The sequence below is a fragment of the Ursus arctos genome, unplaced genomic scaffold (genome assembly GCF_023065955.2).
Source record: "Ursus arctos isolate Adak ecotype North America unplaced genomic scaffold, UrsArc2.0 scaffold_7, whole genome shotgun sequence".
Lineage (NCBI taxonomy): Eukaryota > Metazoa > Chordata > Mammalia > Carnivora > Ursidae > Ursus > Ursus arctos.
The window spans coordinates 34,313,682-34,339,299 of record NW_026623089.1 but is presented as its reverse complement, the minus strand read 5'-3'; the positions used below and the strand labels follow the sequence as shown (position 1 = coordinate 34,339,299).

Here is a 25,618-nt window from a genome sequence, read left to right as displayed (position 1 = left end):
AGGTGAATGCAATACCAAATAATTCACTTGTTTTTTTTGGAAAATTTTTACTATGAATTACATTGAATGCTTTTTTATACCTCACAGTGAGAGACCTACCACCAATTTGCCTTGATGTTAGACAAAAACAGCGTATTTCTACAGATACATTACCATCTGAAATGAAGGCCCCAGTTCTTCCAGAACCTGTCCTTCCCAACCAACCGAAAACTATGAAGGACTTTCAGTAAGTTTCAGCTCACTGTTATATGTAGCACTGGGTGTTATATGCAAGTAATGAATCATGGAACTTTGCATCAAAAACTAGGGATGTACTGTATGGTGACTAACATAATATAATAAAAAATTATTATAAAAAGAAGAAAAAAGACATATAGTCATCTGCATGCCAGAACTCTACATAATTTCATATTTTTGTGTAAGGAATTGATTGAACTTGTGGCTCTTTATAAGGTATTGGTCAAGAGTGAAGACATTGAAAGACTAGATGTCTCAAGGTGAAGGTGAAAACATATATATATATGTTTTATGTATAAATAATAGGTAAGGGGTAGATAATGTTGCAGCAAAAGAAACAATACTAAATAAGAGAGTATGAGTTAAAACAGACAAAAGGAGATAAAGATGGTGATAAAATAATAAAGTGTTTCGGGGCGCCTGGGTGGCGCAGTCGTTAAGCGTCTGCCTTCGGCTCAGGGCATGATCCCAGAGTCCTGGGATGGAGCCCCACATCAGGCTCCTCCGCTGGGAGCCTGCTTCTTCCTCTCCCACTCCCCCTGCTTGTGTTCCCTCTCTCGCTGACTGTCTCTCTCTCTGTCAAAATAAATAAATCTTAAAATAATAATAATAATAAAGTGTTTCTTTTAAAAAAAATACGATTTCATCTATGTGACACATAAACCATAAAAGTTATGTCACTACTGAAAATAATCCAAATGAATACTTTGAAGAACTAAGTGATAATGAGAAAGTAGAGGGGCGCCTGGGTGGCACAGTCGTTAGGCGTCTGCCTTCGGCTCAGGGTGTGATCCCGGTGTTCTGGGATCGAGCCCCACATCAGGCTCCTCTGCTAGGAGCCTGCTTCTTCCTCTCCCACTCCCCATGCTTGTGTTCCCTCTCTCGCTGGCTGTCTCTGTCACATAAATAAAATAAAATAAAATAAAATAAAATAAAATAAAATAAAATAAAATAAAATAAAATAAAATAAAATAAAACAAAAAAAAGATAATGAGAAAGTAGAGACAGAGCATGTAAACAAAATCTCAAGAAGTTTGGCTGTGTAGGGGCGCCTGGGTGGCACAGCTGTTAAGCATCTGCCTTCAGCTCAGGGCGTGATCCCAGCGTTCTGGGATCGAGTCCCACATCAGGCTCCTCCGCTAGGAGCCTGCTTCTTCCTCTCCCACTCCCCCTGCTTGTGTTCCCTCTCTCGCTGTGTGTCTCTATCTCTGTCGAATAAATAAATAAATAAAATCTTAAAAAAAAAAAAAGTTTGGCTGTGAAGGAAAAAAAGTGTTCATTGTAAAGAGCACATCAAGAATGACCTCTTTAGGGACACCTGGGTGGCTCAGTCGGTTAAGTATTTGTCTTCCGCTCAGGTCATGATCCTAGGGTCTTGGGATTGAGTCCCGCATCTGGCTCCTTGCTCAGTCTGAAGCCTGCTTCTCCCTCTCCCTGCCACTCCCCTTACTTGTGCTCACTCTCGTCTCTCTGACAAAAAAGTAAATCTTAAAAAAAAAAAAAAAAAGAGTGACCTTTTTAAAAAGCAAGTAAATGGAGAGCCGAATTTAATATCATGATCCAAACAGAAAAAGGGACATTAGATAAAACCTAAGGAAATGTCAATAAAGTTATGGACCTCGGTTAATCATCGTGTGTCAATATTGATTCATTCAGTGTAACATACCATCCTCATATATGGGAACTCCTGATTATCTTCTCAATTTTCCTGTAAATCTTAAAGTGTTCCAAAAAATAAAGTTTATTTAAAAAAATAATATCATGATCCATTTAAGAATTATAAGTTCATAAACTATACTTATATTAACTGGAGCATATTGTATTCAGCTTCAGTATTTCAAATTACATGTTTGGTGACACTTATTTTTAAAGAAATAATGCTATTTTATCTGAATAATATTTCTATCTGTTAATGTTTGTTTTCATTTTAGGGAAGATATAGAAAAAGTTAAGTCATCAGGAGATTGGAAAGCAGTACATGATTTTTATCTAACAACATTTGATTCTTTCCCAGAACTAAATGCTGCATTTAAGGTAATAACACATAAAACACATTTTTCACTTTTAGTTTTACGTTTTCCAAAAAGGATACAATAACTTAGCTCTTTTTCTACCTCATATTGACTTTAAGCAGCTGTTTAAACAAACATATATGTATTAATTTCAGAAAGTATATATCACAAATAAATATTACTTAAGTGATATCTTAAGGATTGTTTACATTTGTACTAATGATGATGTTTGACTTCACTCTTTCAGTTTTAAGAAACAAAGTGATTATGCTGGCTGATTGAACATGATAATAAAAAAATAAATATAAAAAACAAAGTGTTTAAAATAGTTCTTATACATTCATTTTTATTTCTAGCAACTTTGCCTGAAAGTTCTTTTTCATCATCCTACTAAAAAATATTAGAAATTATGAAGAAATAGTTACGGTTCAAAATTACTAAGAACAGTCCTTAATGTTATATACACTTAATTCATTAATTGAATTTGCAGAAAGATGCCACCGCCTCCTTTAATACCATTGAAGACTCTGGGATCAATGCTAAATTTGTGAATGCTGTATATGATGCCTTACTTAATACTGTAAGTATTACTTAAGAACAGATGCAAACGCTATAATTCTTTATCTCTTTTGTATTTCAAAAGCAGCCACACAAATATTGTAATAATCACCTTGTAACATAATTATATAATTGTAGAGTAAATTTAGTTGTTCTCGGAAAGTTAGATATTTTTTATTTTTTTAATTAAATGATAATTAAGCAGAAAATACTTTTATGTCCAGTCCTTCTTTAGTAAGGCTTGCTGAAATAAAATCATGCTTCACTTAGCCAGCAAAAGGAGATAAATTATTTGATTGTATTGGCATTGCACTGAATCTATAGTGGTTCTCAAATTTTACTATGCATCAGAATCACAGCAAGGGCTTCTTAAATACAGAGTTTCAGATTCAGTAGGTCTGGGGGAGAGCCCAAGCATTTGTGTTTCTGACAGGTTCCCAGGGACCGCATTTTAAGAACCACAGTGCTATAGATGAATTTGTGAAGAGTTGACATTTTTTAAATTCACGAGCATGGTATAGCCTTCCAGTTACTTAGATCTTCTTTAGTTTTTCTTGATGATGCTTTGTAGTTTTCTGGATAAATGTCTTACGCGTGTCTTGTCACATTTAGTAGTACTTGATTTTTACTAGTACTTGATTTTCTTGATACTATTGTAGTTTCATTTTCTAATTACTAGTATATAGAAATACTTTCATATATTTATCTTTATCATGCCAAATTCACTCATTAATTCTAATATTGCATCAATAGATTTATTTGGATTTTCTGTATAAACAGTCCTGTCGTTTGTGAAAAATGAGATTTTTCACCTCTTCCGTCCTTTTATCTTGCATGTATGGATGGATAGATCTAAGTATTTGCCTTATTGCACTGGCTAGGACCTCTTGCACAATTTTGAATAAAAGAAGTAATAGCAAACATTTTTGTCTTATTTCTAATCTCAGTACTTTACTATTAAATACTTGAAAAGATACATAATAATAATTGCCATGAGAGAAATATAAATAACATTACACATCCGTTCAAAATGAGTACAGAGTTTTTTAGTACTGAATTGGCAATATTGTGCAGCAACTGGAACTTTGATACCCTGATAAGGTAAGTATAAACTAGTACAACCACTTTGGAAAGTTGTTTGACATTATTTACTAACACTAAGCATATACATAAACTGTGACCCAAAATGTTCCTCTCCTAGGACATTTGTCTGACCCCATTTGACTTGGAATGATGTCAGTGTTTTATAGACACTAAAAAAATTAAATCTACAACACAAGGGGAAAACTGTCTAAAATGGAAATAAGATTTTTTTTTTAGTATTTGAATTATTAAACTATATAGGAATGTTATTTTATGCCTTTTCCAAATCCAGTAATGAAAAAAATTCTTATTTTTTATTGAACATAATTTCATGGCACTTAATAATGAATTGTGGATCTACCTGCTAATTATAACTTGTTACTGGTAGTAATAAATATATTTAAATATATGTGGTCATTTTATATTGTTAAACATACTACTCTTGGACTCGTGTTTGTGATTTTATCCTGCCAATCCAGGGAAAGTGAAATTTTTTTCAGTTATATAAAACTGATGTTGGTCATCAAAGGGCCACCATATACATTTGTGCAGTTTGCTGTGCATGGCACATCCCAGGGAGCATTCTCATTGTAATCTTACGTCATTGGTGCCCTAGCGCTCTCAGGTGTGAAAATCATACGACCGTAAGTGGCAGTCCTCAGTCATCAAGTCTGATTTTAACTATTGAAACAGATCTCTAAATGTAATTAACATATAAAAGTCACCTAAGTACCTAATCCTAATTATTTCATGATTTTCTTTTGCCTATAGCCTCAAGACATTCAGAAGACAGTATTAAAGGGAATCATTAACAGCCTATTACGAGAATGGAAAGGGTAATTTTAACTAATATTTAGCTAATCAATATTGATAGTTAATTTTTACATCCCATACATCCTCAATATATATGCATGTATTTTATTCTCAAAAAAGATTTTAGTTGTTTTAAAAGCATAGATCAGAAAGAAATTGTAAACCATTTATGACAAAAAACCACAAAAACACTTATGACAAAGTTTTTTAACTTGAGATTTGTGACTTCTCAAGAGGGTCTATATGCGGGCTTCACAGGATCTGTGAATCCTTTAAAATTATATGTAAAATTTGTTATGTACAGATATATGTGTGGTATAAAAATGGGATGGGTAGTCACATCAGTAACCTAGAATTAAATTATATGGACATTAAATTTAGCTTTGGATTTCTTGGTAGCTAGAGCAAAATTTTTCTTGTTTCTAATATAAGGAAATGTAAGTTTGGCTACTGAAATATTTTTTTCCTGTAACTAAATCTTGAATCATTATATAAGGAATGATGGAATAATGTAATTGATAATGTTCAAATATCACTGGCTATGTAGAACACAACAATATGCTGTGAAAAGTCCATATTATTTAAATTGATATTATTTAAGTAGCATGTAACTTAAATAATAGCTTCTACTAAAGCCAAAGGAATACCATTAAATTATAATTCAATGTTTATATTAAGCCCCATTTAAAAATAATATCAAAATTATTAAATGTTAAGGGACACCTGGGTGGTTCAGTTGATTGAACGTCTGACTCTTGGTTTCGGCTCAGGTCATGATCTCATGAGTCATGGGATCCAGCCCCACAGTGGGCTCCGCACCCAGTGAGGATCTGCTTGAGATTCTCTCCCTCTGCCCACCCCCCATTCATGTGCCCTCAGTCTCTCTCTCTCTCTCAAATAAATAAATAAATCTTTTTAAAAATTATTAAATATTAAATGTAGCCCATATTTTTTAATAACACTGCTCTGATTTTCAAAGAAATTCATGGTTATTACAGAAAATTTAGAAAAAGCATTGCTAGTATTATAAAAAAAAAAGTAAACATGTTAACATTTTGCCATCTTTTTCCTGGTCACCTTTTTGAAACAATTTAAATCATACTGTATAGTTTGATGTGATTTTTAACAGTATTTTTCCTAATTTGTCATTAAGATAATAAATTTACATTTTCCTTGAATTGTATGGTTTTGGTTAAACCCATACTGCTTCACTGAAAATGAAGAGAGAGATTTAGAGTGTGGGGAGAGCTCCTGAGAGAAGGAGGAAGCCCAGTGGCCTGACGCCACCCGGGCCTGAGTCCCCTCTCATAAGCACGCTCTCAATGCTTTCCAACCCTGCCCCTCAGAAGTGTGCCTGAGACAGATTAAAGAATAATTCAATGTGTTTTATCTATCAAAGGAGCTTGTGGTCTTTACCCAAAAATCTTGTTTTATTCTGGATTTTTTAAATAACAACAACAAGATCTAAAGTTTACTGACTGTTTATTATGGGCTAGGCACCTTTCTAACAATCTTCCATGTATTTCTCATTGAGTCTTCACTGCAATTTTATGAAATACATAATATGATTTTTTTCATTTCACAGTGGAAGAAACTAATTTACAGAAAAGTTACAGAAATTGCCCAAGTTAACACAGAAGTGCCTGAGTCAGGATTAGAACATAGGCAGTCTGGCAAAGAGCCTGTGATCTCAACCACAACTTCAATGCCCGGAACTGTGAATTGCATTAAAATATGAGTGCATGGGACAGGAATTTGGAAATTGTCATGGTATTGTTATAAAATGGAAAAAGTAGGGCTCGCCTATCACCAGGAATTTTAATATTTATGAACTGCCTTGAGTGTTTTAAAATATTTTCAGATAGGGGCACCTGGGTGGCTCAGATGATTAAGTGTCTGCTTTCGGCTCAGGTCATGATCTCCAGGTCCTGGGATAGAGCCCCATGTCAGTCTCCCCGCTCAGTGGGCAGTCTGCTTCTCCCTCTCCCTCTGCCTCTCCCCCTGCTTGTACTTTCTCTGTCTCTCTCTCTCTCTCTCTCATAAATAAAATCTTAAAAAATAAATAAAATATTTTCAAATATAATTTCTAAAACATAACAGTAGTCCTGTTCAGAAAATAGTCTGACAATTGTGTATAATATTATAGACAGAAATAGTTTAGATTTGACTTAAACCTAAACACTTTTTTTTAATTGTATTTTCTTCAGTTTATTAGCCAATCCATTTTGTTTCTGATCTCCCTATGATATAATCATAAAGGCTTCCCATTACCTATGCCCCTTTATAATATCTGACTGCTTTTGTTTTTGTTTTTTTGGGGGGGGGTTATGTGGGGTTTTTTTGTAATTTTTTATTATGTTATGTTAGTCACCATAAAGTACATCCTTAGTTTTTGATGTAGTGTTCCATGATTCATTGTTTGCGTATAACACCCAGTGCTCCATGCAATACGTGCCCTCCTTAATACCCATCACCGGCCTATCCCAATCCCCCACACCCCTCCCCTCTGAAGCCCTCAGTTTGTCTCCCAGAGTCCATAGTCTCTCGTGGTTCATTCCCTCTTCTGTTTACACCCCCTTCATTCTTCCCTTCCTTCTCCCACCGATCTCCCTGCTATTTCTTATGTTCCATAAATGAGTGAAACCATATGATAATTGTCTTTCTCTGCTTGACTTATTTAACTTAGCATAATCTCCTCCAGTCCCATCCATGTTGCTGTAAATGTTGGGTAATCATTCTTTCTGATGGCTGAGTAATATTCTATTATATGTATGGACCACATCTTCTTTATCCATTCATCTGTTGAAGGGCATCTTGGTCCTTCCACAATTTAGCTATTGTGCACAATGCTGCTATGAACATTGGGGTGCATATGGCCCTTCTCTTCACTACGTCTGTATCTTTGGGGTAAATACCCAGTAGTGCAATGGCTGGGTCATAGGGTAGCTCTATTTTTTGAGGGACCTCCACACTGTTTTCCAAAGTGGCTGTACCAACTTGCATTCCCACCAACAGTGTAAGAGGGATCCCCTTTCTTCACATCCTCTTCAACATTTTTTGTTTCTTGCCTTGTCAATTTTTGCCATTCTAACTGGCGTAAGGTGGTATCTCAGTGTGGTTTTGATTTGAATTTCCCTGATGGCTGATTTTGAACATTTTTTCATGTGTCTTTTAGCCATTTGTATGTCTTCATTGGAAAAGTGTCTGTTCATATCTTTTTTTTTTTTTTAAAGATTTTATTTATTTATTCGACAGAGATAGAGACAGCCAGCGAGAGAGGGAACACAGGCAGGGGGAGTGGGAGAGGAAGAAGCAGGCTCATAGCAGAAGAGCCTGATGTGGGGCTCGATCCCAGATCGCCGGGATCACGCCCTGAGCCGAAGGCAGACGCTTAACCGCTATGCCACCCAGGCGCCCCTGTTCATATCTTCTGCCCATTTTTTGGTTTGTTTATTTGTTTCTCGTGTATTGAGTTTGAGAAGTTCTTTGTAGATCTTGGATACCAGTCTTTTATCTGTAGTGTCATTTGCAAATATCTTCTCCCATTCTGTGGGCTGCCTCTTAGTTTTGACTGTTTCATTGGCTGTGCAGAAGCTTTTTATCTTGATGAAATCCCACAAGTTCATTTTTTCTTTTGTTTCTCTTGCCTTTGGAGATGTGTCATGAAAGAAGTTGCTGTGGCTGATGTCAAAGAGGTTGCTGCCTATGTTCTCCTCTATAATTTTGGTGGATTCCTGTCTCACATCGAGGAGTTTATTTTTGTGTATGGTGTGAGAGAGTGATCAACTTTCATTCTTTTACATGTAGCTGTCCAATTTTCCCAGCACCATTTATTGAAGAGACTGTCTTTTTTCCACTGGATGTTTCTTCCTGCTTTGTCAATGATTAGTTGCCCAAAGAGCCAAGGGTCCATTTCTGGGTTCTCTATTCTGCTCTGTTGGTCTGTGTGTCTGTTTTTGTGCCAGTACCATGCTGTCTTTGTGATCACAGCTTTGTAGTATAGCTTGAAATCAGGCAACATGATGCCCCCAGCTTTGTTTTTCCTTTTCAACATTTTCTTGGCGATTCAGGGCTTCTCTGGTTCCACACAAATTTAAGGGCTGTTTGTTTCAGCTCTTTGAAAAATGTCATTGGTATTTTGATCGGGATGGCATTGAAAGTGTAGATTGCTCTGGGTAGCATAGACATTTTAACTATGTTAATTCTTCCGATCCATGAGCATGGAATGTTTTTCCATCTTTTTGTGTCTTCTTCAATGTCTTTCAAGAGTAATCTGTAGTTTCTAGAATATAGATCCTTTATCTCTCTGGTTAAGTTAATTCCAAGATATCGTATGGTTTTTGGTGCTGTTGTAATTGGAATCGATTCCCTAATTTCTCTTTCTTCAGTCTCATTGTTGTGTATAGAAATGCAACTGATTTCTGAGCATTGATTTTGTATCCTGCCACATTACTGAATTGTTCTATAAGTTCTAATAATTTGGGGGTGGAGTCTTTTGGGTTTTCCATATAGAGTATCATGTCATCTGCGAAGAGAGACAGTTTGACTTCTTCTTTGCCGATCTGAATACCTTTTATCCCTTTTTGTTGTCTGATTGCTGTTGTAAGGACTTCTAGTGCTATGTTGAATGATAATGGCGAGAGTGGGCATCCTTGTCGTTAAACCTAAACACTTTAAATCATTATTCAGTCAAGATAATTCTTCCACAAAGAAATGTTACTGACTAAACATTTTTATATATACATGTGTATACATATTTCAAATTTTAACATGTATGTTATATATTTATATTTCAGACTATGTAGCTTTACATTATGTAAGGGTCGTTTAGTACATTCGGGGCAGTGATTTATGTTTTCAGATTTATTTTGTAACTATAACAGAAAAGTAAGTAAGCATTTGGTCATTTTATTTTCTTAAAGGAAATTCAAGGAGATACTGGGAGGTGAACCTTTTTTTCCCCAGCATTTAATTTTGAAAAATTTCAAACCACAGAAAAGTTAAAGACAATGAAAACTCATATACCTTTCACCTAGATTCACCAGTTGTTAATTTTATGCCACATTTGCTTTTTTGCTTTCTCTCTCGTGCATGTGAGTGTGTACGTGATTGTTTTTTTTTTTAGTAAATGGACACTTAACCTCTAATTACTTCAGCATGTATTTCTTAATAACCTTTTCCTACATAACAATAACACTGTATCACATGAAACAAATTTAATGTTTTTCTAATAGTACTCTCTCAAATGCAGTCCACATTTAAATTTCCCCAGTTGTCTCAAAAGTGTTCTTTAATATCTGGGTTTTGTTTTTCAATCCAGGACCAGTCAAGGATCGTGAATTGAATCTGGTAATCATATAGATGAACCATTTTTAATTTAAGAAGTTACTTCAGGGAATTTGTGAGAGTGTATTCAATAGACCCTGAGAGGGTGAGAAAGAAACACTCACCAGCTTTGGGAATAGCAGAAACTCTTGGTCAGATTTGATAATGTGAAAATCCAGATTATCATGGAAAAAAATTACAAATTAGTTATTTCTCAGAGGTATTCAAATATGAATTTAATTTTGAATTTAATTAGAAACATACTAAATGCATTTACAGTGTGACTTGATTTGCAGACATTTCTATATCTATCACTTCAGAAATAGATATATAAACAGAGCATATTTTCTTTCTGTGAAAGAAATTTTTTTTTTTTTTGACAGCGCAAGCAGGGGGAAAAACAGGCAGAGGGAAAGGGAGAAGCAGGCTCCCCACTGAGCAGGGAGCCCGATGTAAGACTCGATCCCAGGACCCTGAGATCATGACCAGAGCCAAAGGCAGATGCTTAACTGACTGAGCCATCCAGGCATCCCACATATTTTCTTACTTCAGTGCATCAGTATTTTTAAGTGAGATATATCAACTATCCTTTATTAAAACAAAAATCTAAGTATTCTAAAATTGTTGATTATTCATCAGGCTCTTAACTCTTTCCCAAGTCAGTCATGATATTTACCTCATAAAATGTTATAGCCTATTTAATTCACCTTTTTCTTTTAAGATTTTATTTGTGAGAGAGAAAGCATGTGAGAGCACAAGTGGGGGGAGGGGCAGAGAGAGAGACTCTCAGGCAGACCCCATGCTGAGTGCAGAGCCTGACACAAGACTCCATCTCACAACCCTGAGACTGTGACCTGAGCTGAAACCAAGAGTCAGATGCTTAACCAACTGAGCGGCCCAGGCACCCCTACTTAATTCATCTTTTAGGTGTCTTCAGAACCAGCCAAGAGTAAGCACAGAAGAACCTATATTCCCAGCATATTATGAATCTGTTACTGTCTCCATAATCATACATATTAACTTAAGTCTCATTTTTGGCTTTTACCACCTCAGTTCTCACAAAAACATGTGCTAATCATTTTTTGTTAGATGCTGTAAGATTAAATACTAATCTGTAATCAATTATGCTTATTTCTTTTACAGTCCACGAACAAAAGATGATCTTAGAGCATATTTTATACTTTTACAGGTAAGAAAGCAAGAACTGAAGTTGTATAATTCACATCCCAGTCTATGCATGTGTTAAGGGAAATGATATCAAGTACTAAGTATTATTTTGTACAACATTATTGATATTTTTTAGATTATAGTGTAACCAGAGCATTAAAGTTAAATAAACAATGGGAAGCTAAATTATCTTTGGGATATAAATTTTAATGTAGTTCTTGCCTTTCTGCTGTGGTATTCAGGAACAAGCAGAATGGAAGCACCTCTTCTTCCCCCAATCAACCTCTTTTCTTAGAACTAGCTTTAATGGGCTCCAGAACTTTCCTTTATTTCCCAACTAGTACGTCTCTAATGTCTCTAGGTATTTTTAATAAATGCTTCCATTAGAATTCTAATGGAAAAATCAAGGTGGTTGCTTATGTTTGCTATAGCAAAGGTGATGACCCTTGTCCTCTGGAGAGATACAGATTCGTAGATACAAAAAAATAAGGTCTGGACAAATGAAAAGCAATTTTGAGTTTGTATTATTTTTGAAAAAGAGGTATGTTATTACATAGCTAGCATACTGCTTTTGTATTAGTCTTTACAATTTACAAAAGGTGTTTGTGTATATTATTATCTCATTTAAAGGTAAGAAAAAATTATGTTAAATAAGATACAGTGTTTAGTTAAATATTACGTCCAATAAGAGAAAATATGCACAGTAGGAATAAAAGAAGGGGGAGAAAGGAAAAAAGTAAAAGTGGGGGAAAAGGAAGCAAGTGGACAAGAGGTAGTTGAGAGATATGAGAAGGGAAAGTAGAGAGGTAGGAAGGACAAAAGCAAAACTAGAAGAAAGGGAGGAAATGTATGTAGATAGTAAAAACAGAGAAATGACAACTGAAGTTCAGATTTTGTGAGTGAGTCTGTTAGTCAGCAATAAGCTCTGCCCGTGATACCTTCTCATGAGCACCACTAGGTGAGGCTATCAGCTGGAGACACTCTGATTTTGAATTTGTCTTTGCCAGTAAGTCAGTTTTGAAAAATCCATGGTGCTCTCTTAGTTCCCACAATTTCAGTTTATTTTTCAATAATACTCATTTTTTCCATGAACTTCTGAAATGCACATTGTGATGAGTTTAAGTTGTAGAGATGTAACTAGAGGCTTCAAGCACTCCTTCAGTGTCCCTTTGACATTTGAAAGTTGTCAGAAGCTGTATGTGACTCTCTCTTTGTTCTTTGTGAGACATGCAACTAATTCATTTCACAGTGGCAAAAGTTTCACAACCAGCTTTTACTTCACTTTTCTAGCATTCTTCTTTTTTTTTTTTAATTAAGGAAGAACGAGGTTTTTTGTTTAATTGGATGATAGTGATTGCCATGGAGCTAGGAGCCTTACATACATTTTTTTTTAAACTACTTAAAACAAGTAAGATAGATATTATCATTCCTATTTTAGAGATGAGGAAATTGAGAATCAAAGTTTAAGGAACATCCCTAAGTTGTAGAATCAGCCCTCAGACCCAGATCTGTCTTAATTTCAAAGCCCATGCTCTTTCTGCTATATCATAGCCAAAATTGAAGTTTCTGTTAATTAAGCAGTTAAAAAATAGGTTATTGTTTTATAGGATTTCACCCAATATTTCATAATCTCAAATTTAGTTTCCTAGTTTACCACTTAGCTCATTAAGCTTAGTGTCTTTCCTTTTACATGTTAACAAAATTTTAACACAATTATCTTTAATATCTTTTTCAGAATCCTCAATTTAATAATACATCTACGTATGTCATCTATGCTCACTTGCTACGACAGATAGCTACCTTAGTGGAAGCTGATCATCATTTCCTAGTTCACTGGTTTAAAAAGTAAATCATTCTATCATATTCATAAGAACTCTTATAATCGTACAGTTTCAAGTTTGATATTAGTGATTTTATAATAAAATATAGTTAAATGTTTTCAGGTCTTTAGAAATGATCTTCTAATTAACAGTACTTCAAAGCCAATTATAAACATATACTTTAGTACCACAGAGAGGGTAATTAAAAATTTGTCTTTAAAGCAAGGAACCGTTTTGCTGGTGCAAACTGTCGTTGCCGTTTCTATCCACTGCCTACGCTTACCAGTGGTTTTCATGTATCTCAAAGACGGTGACCGGATTTTCTCAGATACTATTTCGATTTGTGTCTTTTTATTTCCTATCTTTATATCAGTCAATCTCACCATTACTTACATAGTGCCTTTTCCTTACCTAATAACGTCATCATAAAATACAGCTTCGCCATCAATATCCATTTATTAAAAATACTGTCTGTTTTTTCATAAAGCTATACTCACGTAAACAATGACTCTTCTCTATGATTGATAAAATGTTAGAGGCAAAATATTTTCAGAATTAATTTTAAATACAGTCGGTTCTCATTATTCATGGTACTTATGTTCTATAAAGTCACTGCTAACACCGAATTAACAAATACCAAGTCATTGATCCTACGGGACATAACAGGGTTAGGTTCCTATGAGCTGCTGGTCATAGCATTCCCATCAACCGATGAATCCATGGTCTTGTTTTTACCGCATCGTGTGTTAAGACATATAATTGAAGTTGTTGATTCATTAGCATTGAACTTGCGACCAGCAGTACTGTGACTAATGTCTGAACAAATTTTATCTAATACAAGTTTATTCTCCATAAGGTACCTCACATTCCTCTCGTACTTGGGAACAAACACTAGACAGAACTTTAGCACTACATTTTGGGAGCCCTTTTAAAACACCAGGATGACTAACAAAAAGCATGAAAATGTGGAAAACATGACGCTAACTAAACTGTGTAAAGGGTATCATTTACAGTATGAGAGCTAAAACAAGAAGGCAGGGTGTTTCTTTGTTCGAGCTCAGCTGGGAGTATGCATATCTGGCAACTCACATTTTTTGCCATTCTGCACATCTGCAAATGACCATGAGTGAAAGCTGCACTGATATTGATCTTGGAGTTATAATTAAATTTTAGCAAGTAGGCAAATTTGCAAATACTGAGTCTAAATAACAAGGATTGACTGAATATTGAAAGCCTTAAAAATGAAATGCTTGATGCTAATGTTACGGTAATTTTGGTATTTATTTCTTATTTAAGAAACAATACTCCAGGTAAGATTTTGCATCTTTTCAAATATTTGGCAACTTACGAAATAGAATTTGGGGGGATATTCTAAAATTTTATGTGTACGGGATGCACTTTGATATCTAACATATTGTCAAAATAGAAAATGTAATTTGATTGGAATTATCTCAAAATCTTTACCAGATTATCCCAGAAGAGGTTCAAACAATTGGTAGAGAGATTGCTGCAGTTTATTTCTTTGCGCCTGTTTCCTGCAAAGCCTGAAGAATTTCCACCTATAACAAAGTGTTCCTGGTGGATCCCATCAGCATCCAAAGTGTTGGCTTTACTTAGTAGGTTTTATTACTCTGTCTTCTCTTTTGTTAAATATTAAGGACATTTCTATAAGGATCTCAAAGTACTGTAGAGGCGTTCTTAAATTTTAAAACCTTCCTTTGAAGTGAAGAATTGTAATTTATTTCCTGTTTTGATAATGGATTTCACATTTAATGTATAAGCAGTATTCTGTGTTCTGGCCATCTGCTAAGTAGAGACCCCTAAGAAAGCAGGAGCTGATTCCCAAGAACTCCTAGGAGAGAACACACTCATGGGAAAGTAGTGTGAGGAGGTGCTAACCTGTGTACTCCCTTTGCTATACTGTTCCAATCCCTAGCACAAGTTGTTTTATAAAAGCAAGACATGATTGGCTGCATCTGACCCACAATTTTTTAAAAATATTTAATTAATTTATTTATTTATTTGAGAGAGAGAGAGAGCACACATGAGCAGGGGAAGGGGCAGAGGGAGAAGCAGACTCCCCCGCTGAGCAGAGAGCCTGGGTTGTGGGGCTCAATCTGAATACCCTGAGATCATGACCTGAGCTGAAGGCAGACACTTATCCGACTGAGCCACCCAGGCATCCCCTGAACCACAGTTAAAAAAAACAAAACAAAACTACTTTTTAAATTTGGAGCTACAATTGCTTAAAATAGAATTTCTAGATAAAGGCTATCTGGTGAACATTAAAATGTTCTTATTAGAATGAATCATGCACATGTTAGAAAAGATCATTTTTAGAATTTATCTTTACAGATACTGCAAACAGTTTGGTTCATCCTCCCCTTATTCCTTATACTGATTTCTATAATTCTACACTGGATCACATTGATCTCATGGAAGAATACCACACCTGGCAGAGCTTTGGAAACTCTCACAGGTACAATCAGAAGCTCATTTTGATTACTTACCTAAACAAAATACTATTCAAAATAATGACTGGATGTTAAATTTATATAAGTAAATTTAAGTATGCACATAACTTTATACATAAACTTATAGTTTAGATATCCAGCCCTGAAACATCATTATATTTCTTAAAGCATTTTCTTTTTCTTATATTTTGATTTTATGTACATGTTAATTTGGTTTTGGTTTGATTAACAACATCTTTTTAAGAAGGGAAAAGTTCTTAGTATGCAAGTTTCTTTTATCTTCTTCTTCTGTATGCTATCATCCAGTACAGGGGTCACAAACTTTCTCCGTAAAGTACTAGATGGTAAATATTTTTGGCTCTTTGCACTTTACGAACTCTGGTATACCACTGTAACACAAAAACAGCGTTAGACAGTATGTAAACAAACTGGTTTGTCCGTGTCCCAGAAAACTTTCTGTACACAGGTGATAGGCCGTATTTGTCCCATGGGCTCTAGTTTGCTAATGTCTGTTCTAACACAGTGATCATACACATACACACGTACAGTTCACTCCTTTCCTCCTTCATTCTGTAGAAAAAGTGATTGTCCCTTATACACAATTTACAAAGAATGGGAGTTCCAGCGGAAGGGCTTCACCACAAATTATTTATTACAATAGTGTCATAGGTTTTCAAAATGCTTGACCACATTCTTTAATATACTGCACCTATATCCACACTCATAGTTTGGATTAAACCAGCATGACTATCCCAAACATAGTTTATTCCCAGACCAGGTGATAGCTTAGAGAGTGTGTCTGTTCTAAAGGATACTTAATAGATATGGTAGGGATATAAGTAACCTCAAACCCCAGATTAGTTTGTAAGTTGGTTCAATCTACCAGGGACCCTTTCTATCAGAATTGGCCAAAACCATAGACCGGCCTTCTGGACATATCTCAGTCTGCATCTGAACACTCAGAACTAAACAAGAATTGTTTCTGAGGACTTTGTTCTGTCCAATGGATATTTTCTTCAGAAAGTATTTATTTTACAAAGACACTTTTTTCTCTAACTTTAATATAATTGTAATGTTGTAGACAAAACCACAAAACAACTCCAAGAGTTACTGAAACGTGAACATTTTTTAATACAGAGCTCTTCTAACTCTGTGCCATGGTACCAGTATACCAAGAAGGAGTTACAGAGGACTTTTGATCCTATGATCCTTTCAGTTTGGGGGAAGCCAGCCTGGACTTAGAGGGGGACCTGGAGCCCAAGGGCAAGTCACCTCTGGCGATGAGCAGCCACATCGGCTTCTTTCAGTGTGTCACACACACACTGTCATTTTTCTATGTGCATGATTAGGGAAGGGTTGAGACACACCATTTTAAAATACATAATAAGACCAAGACTAAGGTCATTGTACTTCTTTCATTTCCAGATTTTTAGGTTGCACTTAGTGATTCAATACTATTACACATTAGTACTGAACAACTTTTATTAACACCTGCGTTCTGGAGAAAGCTGTTTTATTTGTGATTCACACTAGGGCAGTCTCCTTTTTCCTCATTATGCCTTCCTTGCACCCAGTGCTCGACTATATTTGGATGGATTCCAGCTGTAACTGATGGATTCATTGCAACCACTTCTGAGGGAGTCTGGCTCCTGAAGTGTCACTGTCACCTACTAGTTCTCTCTAAATGCGTTTCTCTCTGGGTAGTTTGTGGCTTTTTTATATAACATAGGATCAGCTCTAAAGGGAGGAAGTTAGTTATTTTCCTGACCTTTGATCATAATGTTGTGTCTTTACAAATACATACCATTTCATACTACTTCACCATTTAACACAATACCAGTAGCAACATACTTTTATTTTATTGATCTTAAATTCATTACTTTGCTTTTTACTACTGCAGTTATTGCTAGATTTCCTCATTTCTGAAGTTTGCACATGAGAAATATCCATGTCATAATGGATTTTTATAACAATTTCTGCACATGAACTTTCTGTCCCAATCCTCCTTCATTAGCACTTCTGCCTCTAGGGTCTGGTGGTGGCCATATTTTCACAGGTAATGATCTACAGGTGACTGTACATAAACTGAAATCATTTGTATAAACCATGTAAGTTGTTAGTACATTTCAGAATGTTAGATGTAGCTTCCTCTAGAGAATGAACACACAGCGTGTCTAGAAATGATGTGGACTTCACAAGGCTGTGGGGATTAAAAGAAATGATGCACATAAAAGCACTTTGTAAATGGTTAAACACAATACAAAAGTAATGTTTTATATTGTTAGGAGGGGTACCTTAGATATTCCCTTAGTATAATTTTGCTAAAAATACACCATTTTGCTTTTTCTGTTTTCACTTGTTGAGCAGGTTTTCCTTCTGTCAGTACCCATTCGTTATTTCTATAGCTGCAAAAAAAATCATTATTCAAAGAGACTCAGAACAACAGATGATAAGCATCGCAAGGGTAAGCCAGCTACAAAAACATATTTATGCTGACTATAATCAATATAGTAAATAATTTAATAAATAAATCAACTGTCTTGTGAATTGTTCTAGCATAATCAGGAAATGTTAAAAGTAAAATTCATTTTATAACTCCTTCCAAAAGTGCTTAAAACCTGTTCATGATACAGGAAAGAGATAGCCCTCATCAAGTTCTCATTATATTCTAAATAGAGCAGGAAGATGAAATACCTCTCACAGACCAAAGTATGGGGAACTTGTTGGACATCATTCTGTGGATACCATATTCCAGCTCCACGGTAGCCGGCAGAGCACTGGGGAAGACTACAGGGAGGGCGAAGAGGGCCCTTAAGGGCACACCACTCAAACCACTGCAACGTGTTCTAGGTTTTATGAAAATCAGAAACAGCCAAAAAATTAGGAGATGTACAACCTTGAGAAACTGAGAAATATGTCCAAAAGAGGTGAAAGATGTTTTATGGATTTTTAGGAAACCAAAAGGCATGGAGACCCATAGAAATTGGGGTAGCAGTCACACTGGCTGTAGGCAGACCACGCAGCAGGATGAAGTTTACCTCTGGGCCTGTCCTTACCGCCCCAGCCTCCAGCGCTTGTGTCTTGGCACAGCACAGTGAAGTTACCTTATCTAAGAGACACGGACTGAGTGAGCAGTTTTTCTTTTATTAGAGCACTAGGCTATACATTTCAGTGCTCATATATTTTGAGCATCTGCACACTCACTACTTTAAACATGAGAGGGAAGGTTGGCAGTAGTCTTAAAGAGATCCTCAAAATAAAAAAATTATTTCCATGTCTTGTCCAAGAATATGAAAACATTCCTGAAGTATAAATTATAATACTTAAAAATGCTTTAAAAAATAAGAAGTATTCATTCTTCAGTAATTCAGTTCCCAGAAGGTGAGTATTTTTTTCTATCACAGAGTAGGACAAAAATTTGAGTGACTGGTGACATCCCAGAGTCAGCTTACACTGACTATGAGAATATTAGAAGACACGTTATTGCCTGTGTGTACCCAGGGAGTTCCAAAGCCACTCTACCCCCCTGAAAAGTAAATTTAAACAGGTATATTTGGCATCAGAATTATTACTTAATCTCGGGTAGATATTGGCTCAAAGATTAGTCTATATAGCTAGTCATTTTGGAAGTTTCTATTAGAGGCATTTATGCAATCTCATGTGCCTTTTTAGTACTTTTTTACTTTGGGCTATGACTTTTTTATATTTGTAAAAAAAAAAAAAATCTGAAGAGTTTATCTCAGTTCCTCTGAGCAGTTTTCTGCCATGTCACTCCTACTTAAACATCGAATATCTTCTTTTGTGGAAATTTAAATTAAAAGGAGAGTAGCAGCTGTAGACTCTATCACAGGCTGTCTTCCACCCAGCGTGGACACAAATGAGTAGAGATTGAAGAGTTAAGTGGCATTATCTGTTCTTATGGGTGCTTCCCAACGTTAATTTTGACACAAGGACAGACAGCCTCACCCGTAGTAGTCTTTGCAACTACTATCCGAAGTTGCAAAAGAGATTCCCCAACCTAAAAATAACCTCCTCATCAGACTGGGTCTAATTTCTACCTTTTAGAGATTATTTGTTTCATTCAAAGCATTTTCTATTAAGTATTCCTGATGGAAGGAGTAGCCACTAAGCCTTATCTACCATTAGCATCTTAGTATAAATTTGTTTGCTGGATGTTTCCAGTGTGGTGGCTTTCTGGGAGCTAGACTGTGAACACAACATAGGAAAGGGTAGGACAATAGGTCCATGACATAGGATACTACCCCAGGAATATAGATCTGTTTGAGCATCAAAGGGAGGACCCAGAGAAGAAAAAAGAAATTATTAAAAGCCTTCAGAATTAGGAATTAGAGAAATGAAGTGCTCTGAATGACTGTTTTATTATAGTAATCTACAAAATCGTGGGCATAACCTTATATAGATTTGTAGTAGTAAAATTTTATCTACTAAAGCACTTCACTGCATTATTTAAAATGTCTGAATTGTCATCTCTAGTCTATAATAATTTTTCTTTGCTTCCAAAGAAGATGAAGTAGTCTGATAAAAATTATTTAACTCAATTAAATTATGTAAATTGAAACAAATTGTCCAAGCATGTAGACTTCTTATGATACTTATATTTCTAATAGGTATTTTTAATGTGTTTTTTACATACTCATTACTTATATTTTGAAAAACCATAGATTTTTTAAATTATGCACATTTCCATTACCCAGACATTTCCATTACCCAAACATGACATACCCAAACTGTTAATATTTTAGTAAATTTTCTTTTGACATTTCTTCTCTATATTATCTTTAAAAGGCAATAGAGTTAAAACAATTTTGTATACGCACTTTTGTTCCCTGCTTTTTTCACTTGTACCTTTCTTAAATATTTTCCATGTTATTTACATAATTATAACCATCCCTTTTAATAGTTGTATTATATTCCATTAGGTAGATACGTATATTATGTATTTCTAAAGTTTTGCTTTTATAGGTAGTGCTGTGATGAACATCTCACTGTATATTTTTTGTGTTTAGAATTCCCAGAAGTGGAATTTTGGGACAAAGGGTATGAACATTGTTAATGTTTCTGATAAATGTTGACAAATTACTTTCTAAAAGTAGACTGTGCTTTTCCAGTAAATTCAGTATTTAAAAAGCTTAAGCCACTTTGTCATCAGTAGTATATACCTCGTTTCAAATGTTCCCACGTTATGTTTATTAAAAAGCCTTGCTATTTAAGAGATGAGATGGAAACTGTAATGCAACATTCTTTACTATGAAAGGTGAATTATTTTTGGTCCTCCATTTTGGACCCCCTTTGGTTACCATTGCTTCAAAATGGAAAGATATATATATATATAAAATATATATATATATAATAATAAATTGTGTAATTGAGTCTATGAAAATATTTATATGCGAGATGGCATAGAGAAGGATATAAATGATTTTTTACTACAGTGCTTAAATGTTTTAAATGAAATTATAGTTTCAGTAAAAGTAAAAATGTTTGCTTTCTTTTTTAAATAGCAAAGTTTGGTGGATAAAGTATCTCGAAGACAGAGACCTGATATGAACATGTTATTTCTAAATATGAAAGTAAGACGGACACATCTGGTTAGTGATTCGCTTGATGAGGTATAGATCATTTATTCCAAAATGGTACTAATTGATTAAAGCTTTCAATAAATTCTATAATATGGTATATAACTAAAGTCTTAGTAATCTGTTTTTCATTTTTGTATGCCAGTAAGTGTGCTTCCTTATACTCTGGTACCATCGTTAAAATCAGTTATGTATTCACAATTGAGCCTTATGTTCGTTATTTATGTTTATTAATGGTTTGTTGTTAGCTCCCCAGAAAAGGATTTTATGTAGAACACTTAAGTGAGCAGTCTGTGTTTCTGAATATGTAACTAAGATTCCGGACCCACCTTTGTGACTTGCTGGGTGTGTAACAAGGCATTTTAACTTCTCCAGGCCTGAGATGACTCATCTTTAAAATTAGAGGTCTGACCTCCAGGAGATACTGAGTGTACTCAGGCCCAAACATACTTTGGTTGTATGGAGCTTCATGAATGTTCAGTGCTTCAGCCAGGTCTTCATGTGGCTCTTTTAAGATAAGGGCTAATTTTGTTATGTGATTTTTAAAATCAGGAAGGAAAGTTAAAGAAAAGGAAATTAAATATTTTATGATATAACCTGCTAAATTAAAATCTTGGAGGCAATATGATACCAGGAGACCGTAACTTTGGGCAAGGTACTTGACCCTCTAATTCTTTCTCTTGATCTCTACAACAAACATAATAATGCTTAATTCACACAGTAACTGACAAATTATTGGATAAATGGGATGGAGGGAGTTTTGTGACATTTTAAATAAAGAAAAGATTGCCTAATGCATTTCCCAGAATTGAAAAAGTTAATTTCCTTTTTACTGGCTTTTGTTCTTCTCTACCATATAATTTTTTCAAATAGTTGACCCGGAAAAGAGCAGACTTAAAAAAGAAGCTGAAAGTTACATTTGTAGGGGAAGCTGGTTTGGACATGGGTGGCTTGACTAAAGAGTGGTTCCTTCTTCTGATTCGCCAAATTTTTCATCCGGATTATGGTGAGTATTCAATTTTTATGAACAGTGTTTCTTCATAATTGTTAGATTAAGTAGACACTCTTATTTTTAACCTACCCTATGACTTCATAGATTTTTTTGTCAACCATAAATGTTGAATAATTTAAGGATTGTTATTTACATTTTTAAAAGTGAGCAAACTAATGAATGAAATTTTCATTATCTTACTGGGAATCCTACACAAAAAAGACTGAAAGTATATATTTGCAAGGCAACATCCCCATCTTTCCTGAATAAACCAAATCCATGAAATTTGTCATTGAAATAAAGAATATTCAGAATTTAAAAACAAGACTATGGCTTGCTCTACACTAATACTTGAAGCTTCTTTCATTAGATTTTGAGCCATTTTGATAAATAAGAATTCATTAATTTTTAAGACAAAAGTAAGCTTTGAAGTTTAAATTTTATCTTAGAGGAAACACCTATATAATTCTTAGTGTCTGTAAAAGATTTTTCTTCAAAGAGAGTTTTAAATGTTTTTCTTACTCTATTTTGTATATATGTATATATAACCTCTTTCTGGCAATGGATAATGGAGATGATATGAATAAATTAAAATCTCCAGGAAACCCTCAGAATTAATTTTGATCATAACTTAAAAACTATCGTTTCTGTAAAAGAAAATCAGCCGATTTAGTTTTCTTTTTAGCCTATTTATACCCTTGGTTCAGGATGCCAATAAACAGTAAAATGCTCTTACCCATCATTGTGCATGTTTTATATATTTTAACATGAAAGATGATTTGTAACAACTATTGCTGAAATGTTTTGCTTCTAATAGATGAGATATTATGTACATTTTTAGTACTTTGATTTTTTTAATCAGTCATGTTAATGAAAATATGTTTCTTTTTTTCAGGCATGTTTACATATCACAAGGATTCACACTGCCATTGGTTTAGCAGTTTTAAATGTGATAACTATTCTGAATTCCGATTGGTTGGAATTGTATCCTTTAAACTTTCCACTAGGAGGTGCTAGTACACTAGAGATATTAAATTTTAGCTGACTTTTGGAAGCTGTTCACATTAAGCCTTTTATTCAGATTTAACATTCTTGTCAAATTTACTAATAGATTTTCAATTATTTGCAGTATCACAGCTATAAAATGTCACCAGACTTAATTAATTAAAAGGAATTATGATTTTTTTATATTTTTCTCTGAAAATATGATCTCAAAATAAAAATCGTTATTTCCTATTTCATATATTATCTGAATTATCAGAAAATTAAGACATTTTTAAAATTAAAGTATCTTTTCCATTCCTAATGAACTATTTTTTCTGTTCTTTTACTTTGTGCTTATTTCACTTAGTTTAATAAATTGTAATTGTGGAAATTAAATCTAGGTCTTTAATATGCCCTTAAATCTGGAAACTTCCATAAAAATTAAAAACTGAATGGAATGGGAATATTTAAAGTATATGGCATTATTGTGTAGTGTTTTTTTAAATTATATAAATCCCTGTGCCATCCTCTGATCCCTATTAGGTGGAGTGGAGAGGACATTCCTGCATTGGGGAGGAGATTGGAAAAGACTGCTGCCACATTTACTTTTTTAATTCTAAGAAATATGATTGTCTATGGAAGAAAGGAAGAGTAAATAAATGAGCAAGCACTGGAGATACCAAGGTTAAAAGAAGGGAAAATATCCAGCTTTAAGAAGTTTACCATCTAGGGGCGCCTGGGTAGTGCAGTTGTTAAAGCGTCTGCCTTTGGCTCAGGGCGTGATCCTGGCGTGCCGGGATCGAGTCCCACATCGGGCTCCTCCGCTGGGAGCCTGCTTCTTCCTCTCCCACTCCCCCTGCTGTGTTCCCTCTCTCGCTGGCTGTCTCTCTGTCACATAAATAATAAAATCTTTAAAAAAAAAAAAAAAAAAAGAAGTTTACTATCTAGTTAGGCAGATGACCCCCAATTCAAGGTCATCAGTTCTCAGAGACTCATCTTTGACATTGAGTGCTAAGGAGTTCTGAGAAGGAAAAGAGTCGGTGTATTCTTCCCAGAGAAGGTAGAGGTTTAAAAATGGAGCCATTCTATTTGATTGGCACAGGGCTGGAGAGAACAGGACAGACTGGGAGAATGGCTAGAAACCAGGCTGCATTGTCCTGGGCTTGTTACAGAGGAGTGTCCAGGCCCCTTGACTGAAGCAGAGGACACCCTGGGAGTAAGAGGACATCTTCAGCAAAGGAATCAGGAGTGATCTTAGAGAAGGCTTGGAATGTTCAGTTGCATTTGTTGGAATAAGTCCTGAGGAACGTATATTAAAATTGAGAAAGTGAATGGAAGAAAAGTTAGCAGGGAGAAAACTGCCCATTAAGATGGTAAACCTAATTTGAAATTTTGTATATGTCGTCATGTCCGAAGGTCCAAAGCACCAAGTTCCACAATATGGAGTGCTCATCAATTCTTAGACGTCTGTTTTTATAGTGTTATCTACAGTAATCATTTGTTGAATGTTACAGTTTCATTGAAGGCCTGAGTCACCAATACTTCTCACTATACTACGAGCTATTTGAATTCCCTGATATATATGTTTGTCATACTTTACATTCTTATCGCAGCTTAGATTTGGATGATTTTTTGACTTTCTCATATTTATAATGCAGTATTAGATCTTAGCTTAAATCACATTTTTAGAATGGTGTTATACATAAAATCATAAGTTTACTAAATGGCTTCTTTTGCAGTAGGCATTAGTTTCTATTCAATCATTACCCAAAAGACCAAGCTCATTAAGCATATTTACATATGCTGCACATTTCAAGTTAATTAATTAAATTAAATAACAGGGTTTTCACAATCTGTTCTGTTTGCATCACCTGATGCCTCAGTGGTCCAGCGGAATTCCCCCATCCTTATCTTATCCTTGCTTCAACCAGCACGGGTTGACTTGGTATGAAATGAAACACTGTGGTCTACATATGAAACTGCCCTGTGGCAAATCTTATGGGCCTGCTTCCTCATCTGCTAAAAACCTGCCTTTAGGGTTATAATTTTTTTAATTTTTAATGAAAAATGCTTAGAACTTGTCACTGTGATAGAAGATCATAAATGGTAACCATCATAGTATTATGGTCACTGTCAGTGTTGCTATTATCACAAGTATGGAATCATTTTCAGTCTCTGTCCCTTGAATACACTGCTCAGTCTCTGTTGATACAGTTACCTATAAAATAATACATCTATTCCTTAAATTATTAACTTTCATTCTGACTTTGCTAATTGAAATACTCATTGTCTTCCAATTTTTAAAAATTATTTTCAGTAATTTATCCAGGCCATATGTTTAGATTTCCTTTTCAGCCTATAAAATTAATGACTTCCTTAATAACTTGATATAATAATCTTTATTTGACAGCTGAAATAGGACATTTAAAATCCCTCTTTCAACAAATGGATAAGTTACATTCTGCCATTTAAGTAATAAATAAAATACAATTGGGCAGAGTTTATATATATAACATCTGTCGCTTTTAACCTCAACACTTTGTGTACACTCCGAGTA

General features: G+C 34.8%; 1 protein-coding gene across 6 annotated transcripts in view; it reads left to right on the top strand.

Annotated features, from left to right (window-relative positions):
• HECTD2 (HECT domain E3 ubiquitin protein ligase 2) overlaps nucleotides 1–25,618 on the top strand; it is a 74,616-nt gene that overhangs the window by 35,838 nt on the left and 13,160 nt on the right. For 4 of the 6 annotated variants that reach the window (XM_057308702.1, XM_057308704.1, XM_057308703.1 and 1 more), the window contains 12 exons: nucleotides 88–226; nucleotides 2,169–2,271; nucleotides 2,740–2,829; nucleotides 4,662–4,726; nucleotides 11,172–11,217; nucleotides 12,931–13,040; nucleotides 14,483–14,631; nucleotides 15,356–15,494; nucleotides 17,857–17,953; nucleotides 21,012–21,119; nucleotides 21,960–22,092; nucleotides 22,973–23,061. In XM_057308702.1, coding sequence (XP_057164685.1) covers nucleotides 88–226; nucleotides 2,169–2,271; nucleotides 2,740–2,829; nucleotides 4,662–4,726; nucleotides 11,172–11,217; nucleotides 12,931–13,040; nucleotides 14,483–14,631; nucleotides 15,356–15,494; nucleotides 17,857–17,953; nucleotides 21,012–21,119; nucleotides 21,960–22,092; nucleotides 22,973–23,061 — 1,268 coding nt within the window. Of the gene's footprint in view, nucleotides 1–87; nucleotides 227–2,168; nucleotides 2,272–2,739; nucleotides 2,830–4,661; nucleotides 4,727–11,171; nucleotides 11,218–12,930; nucleotides 13,041–14,482; nucleotides 14,632–15,355; nucleotides 15,495–17,856; nucleotides 17,954–21,011; nucleotides 21,120–21,959; nucleotides 22,093–22,972; nucleotides 23,062–25,618 lie in introns of those variants that run through there. The other 2 variants (XM_026481644.4, XR_008958052.1) reach the window with 2 other exon arrangements.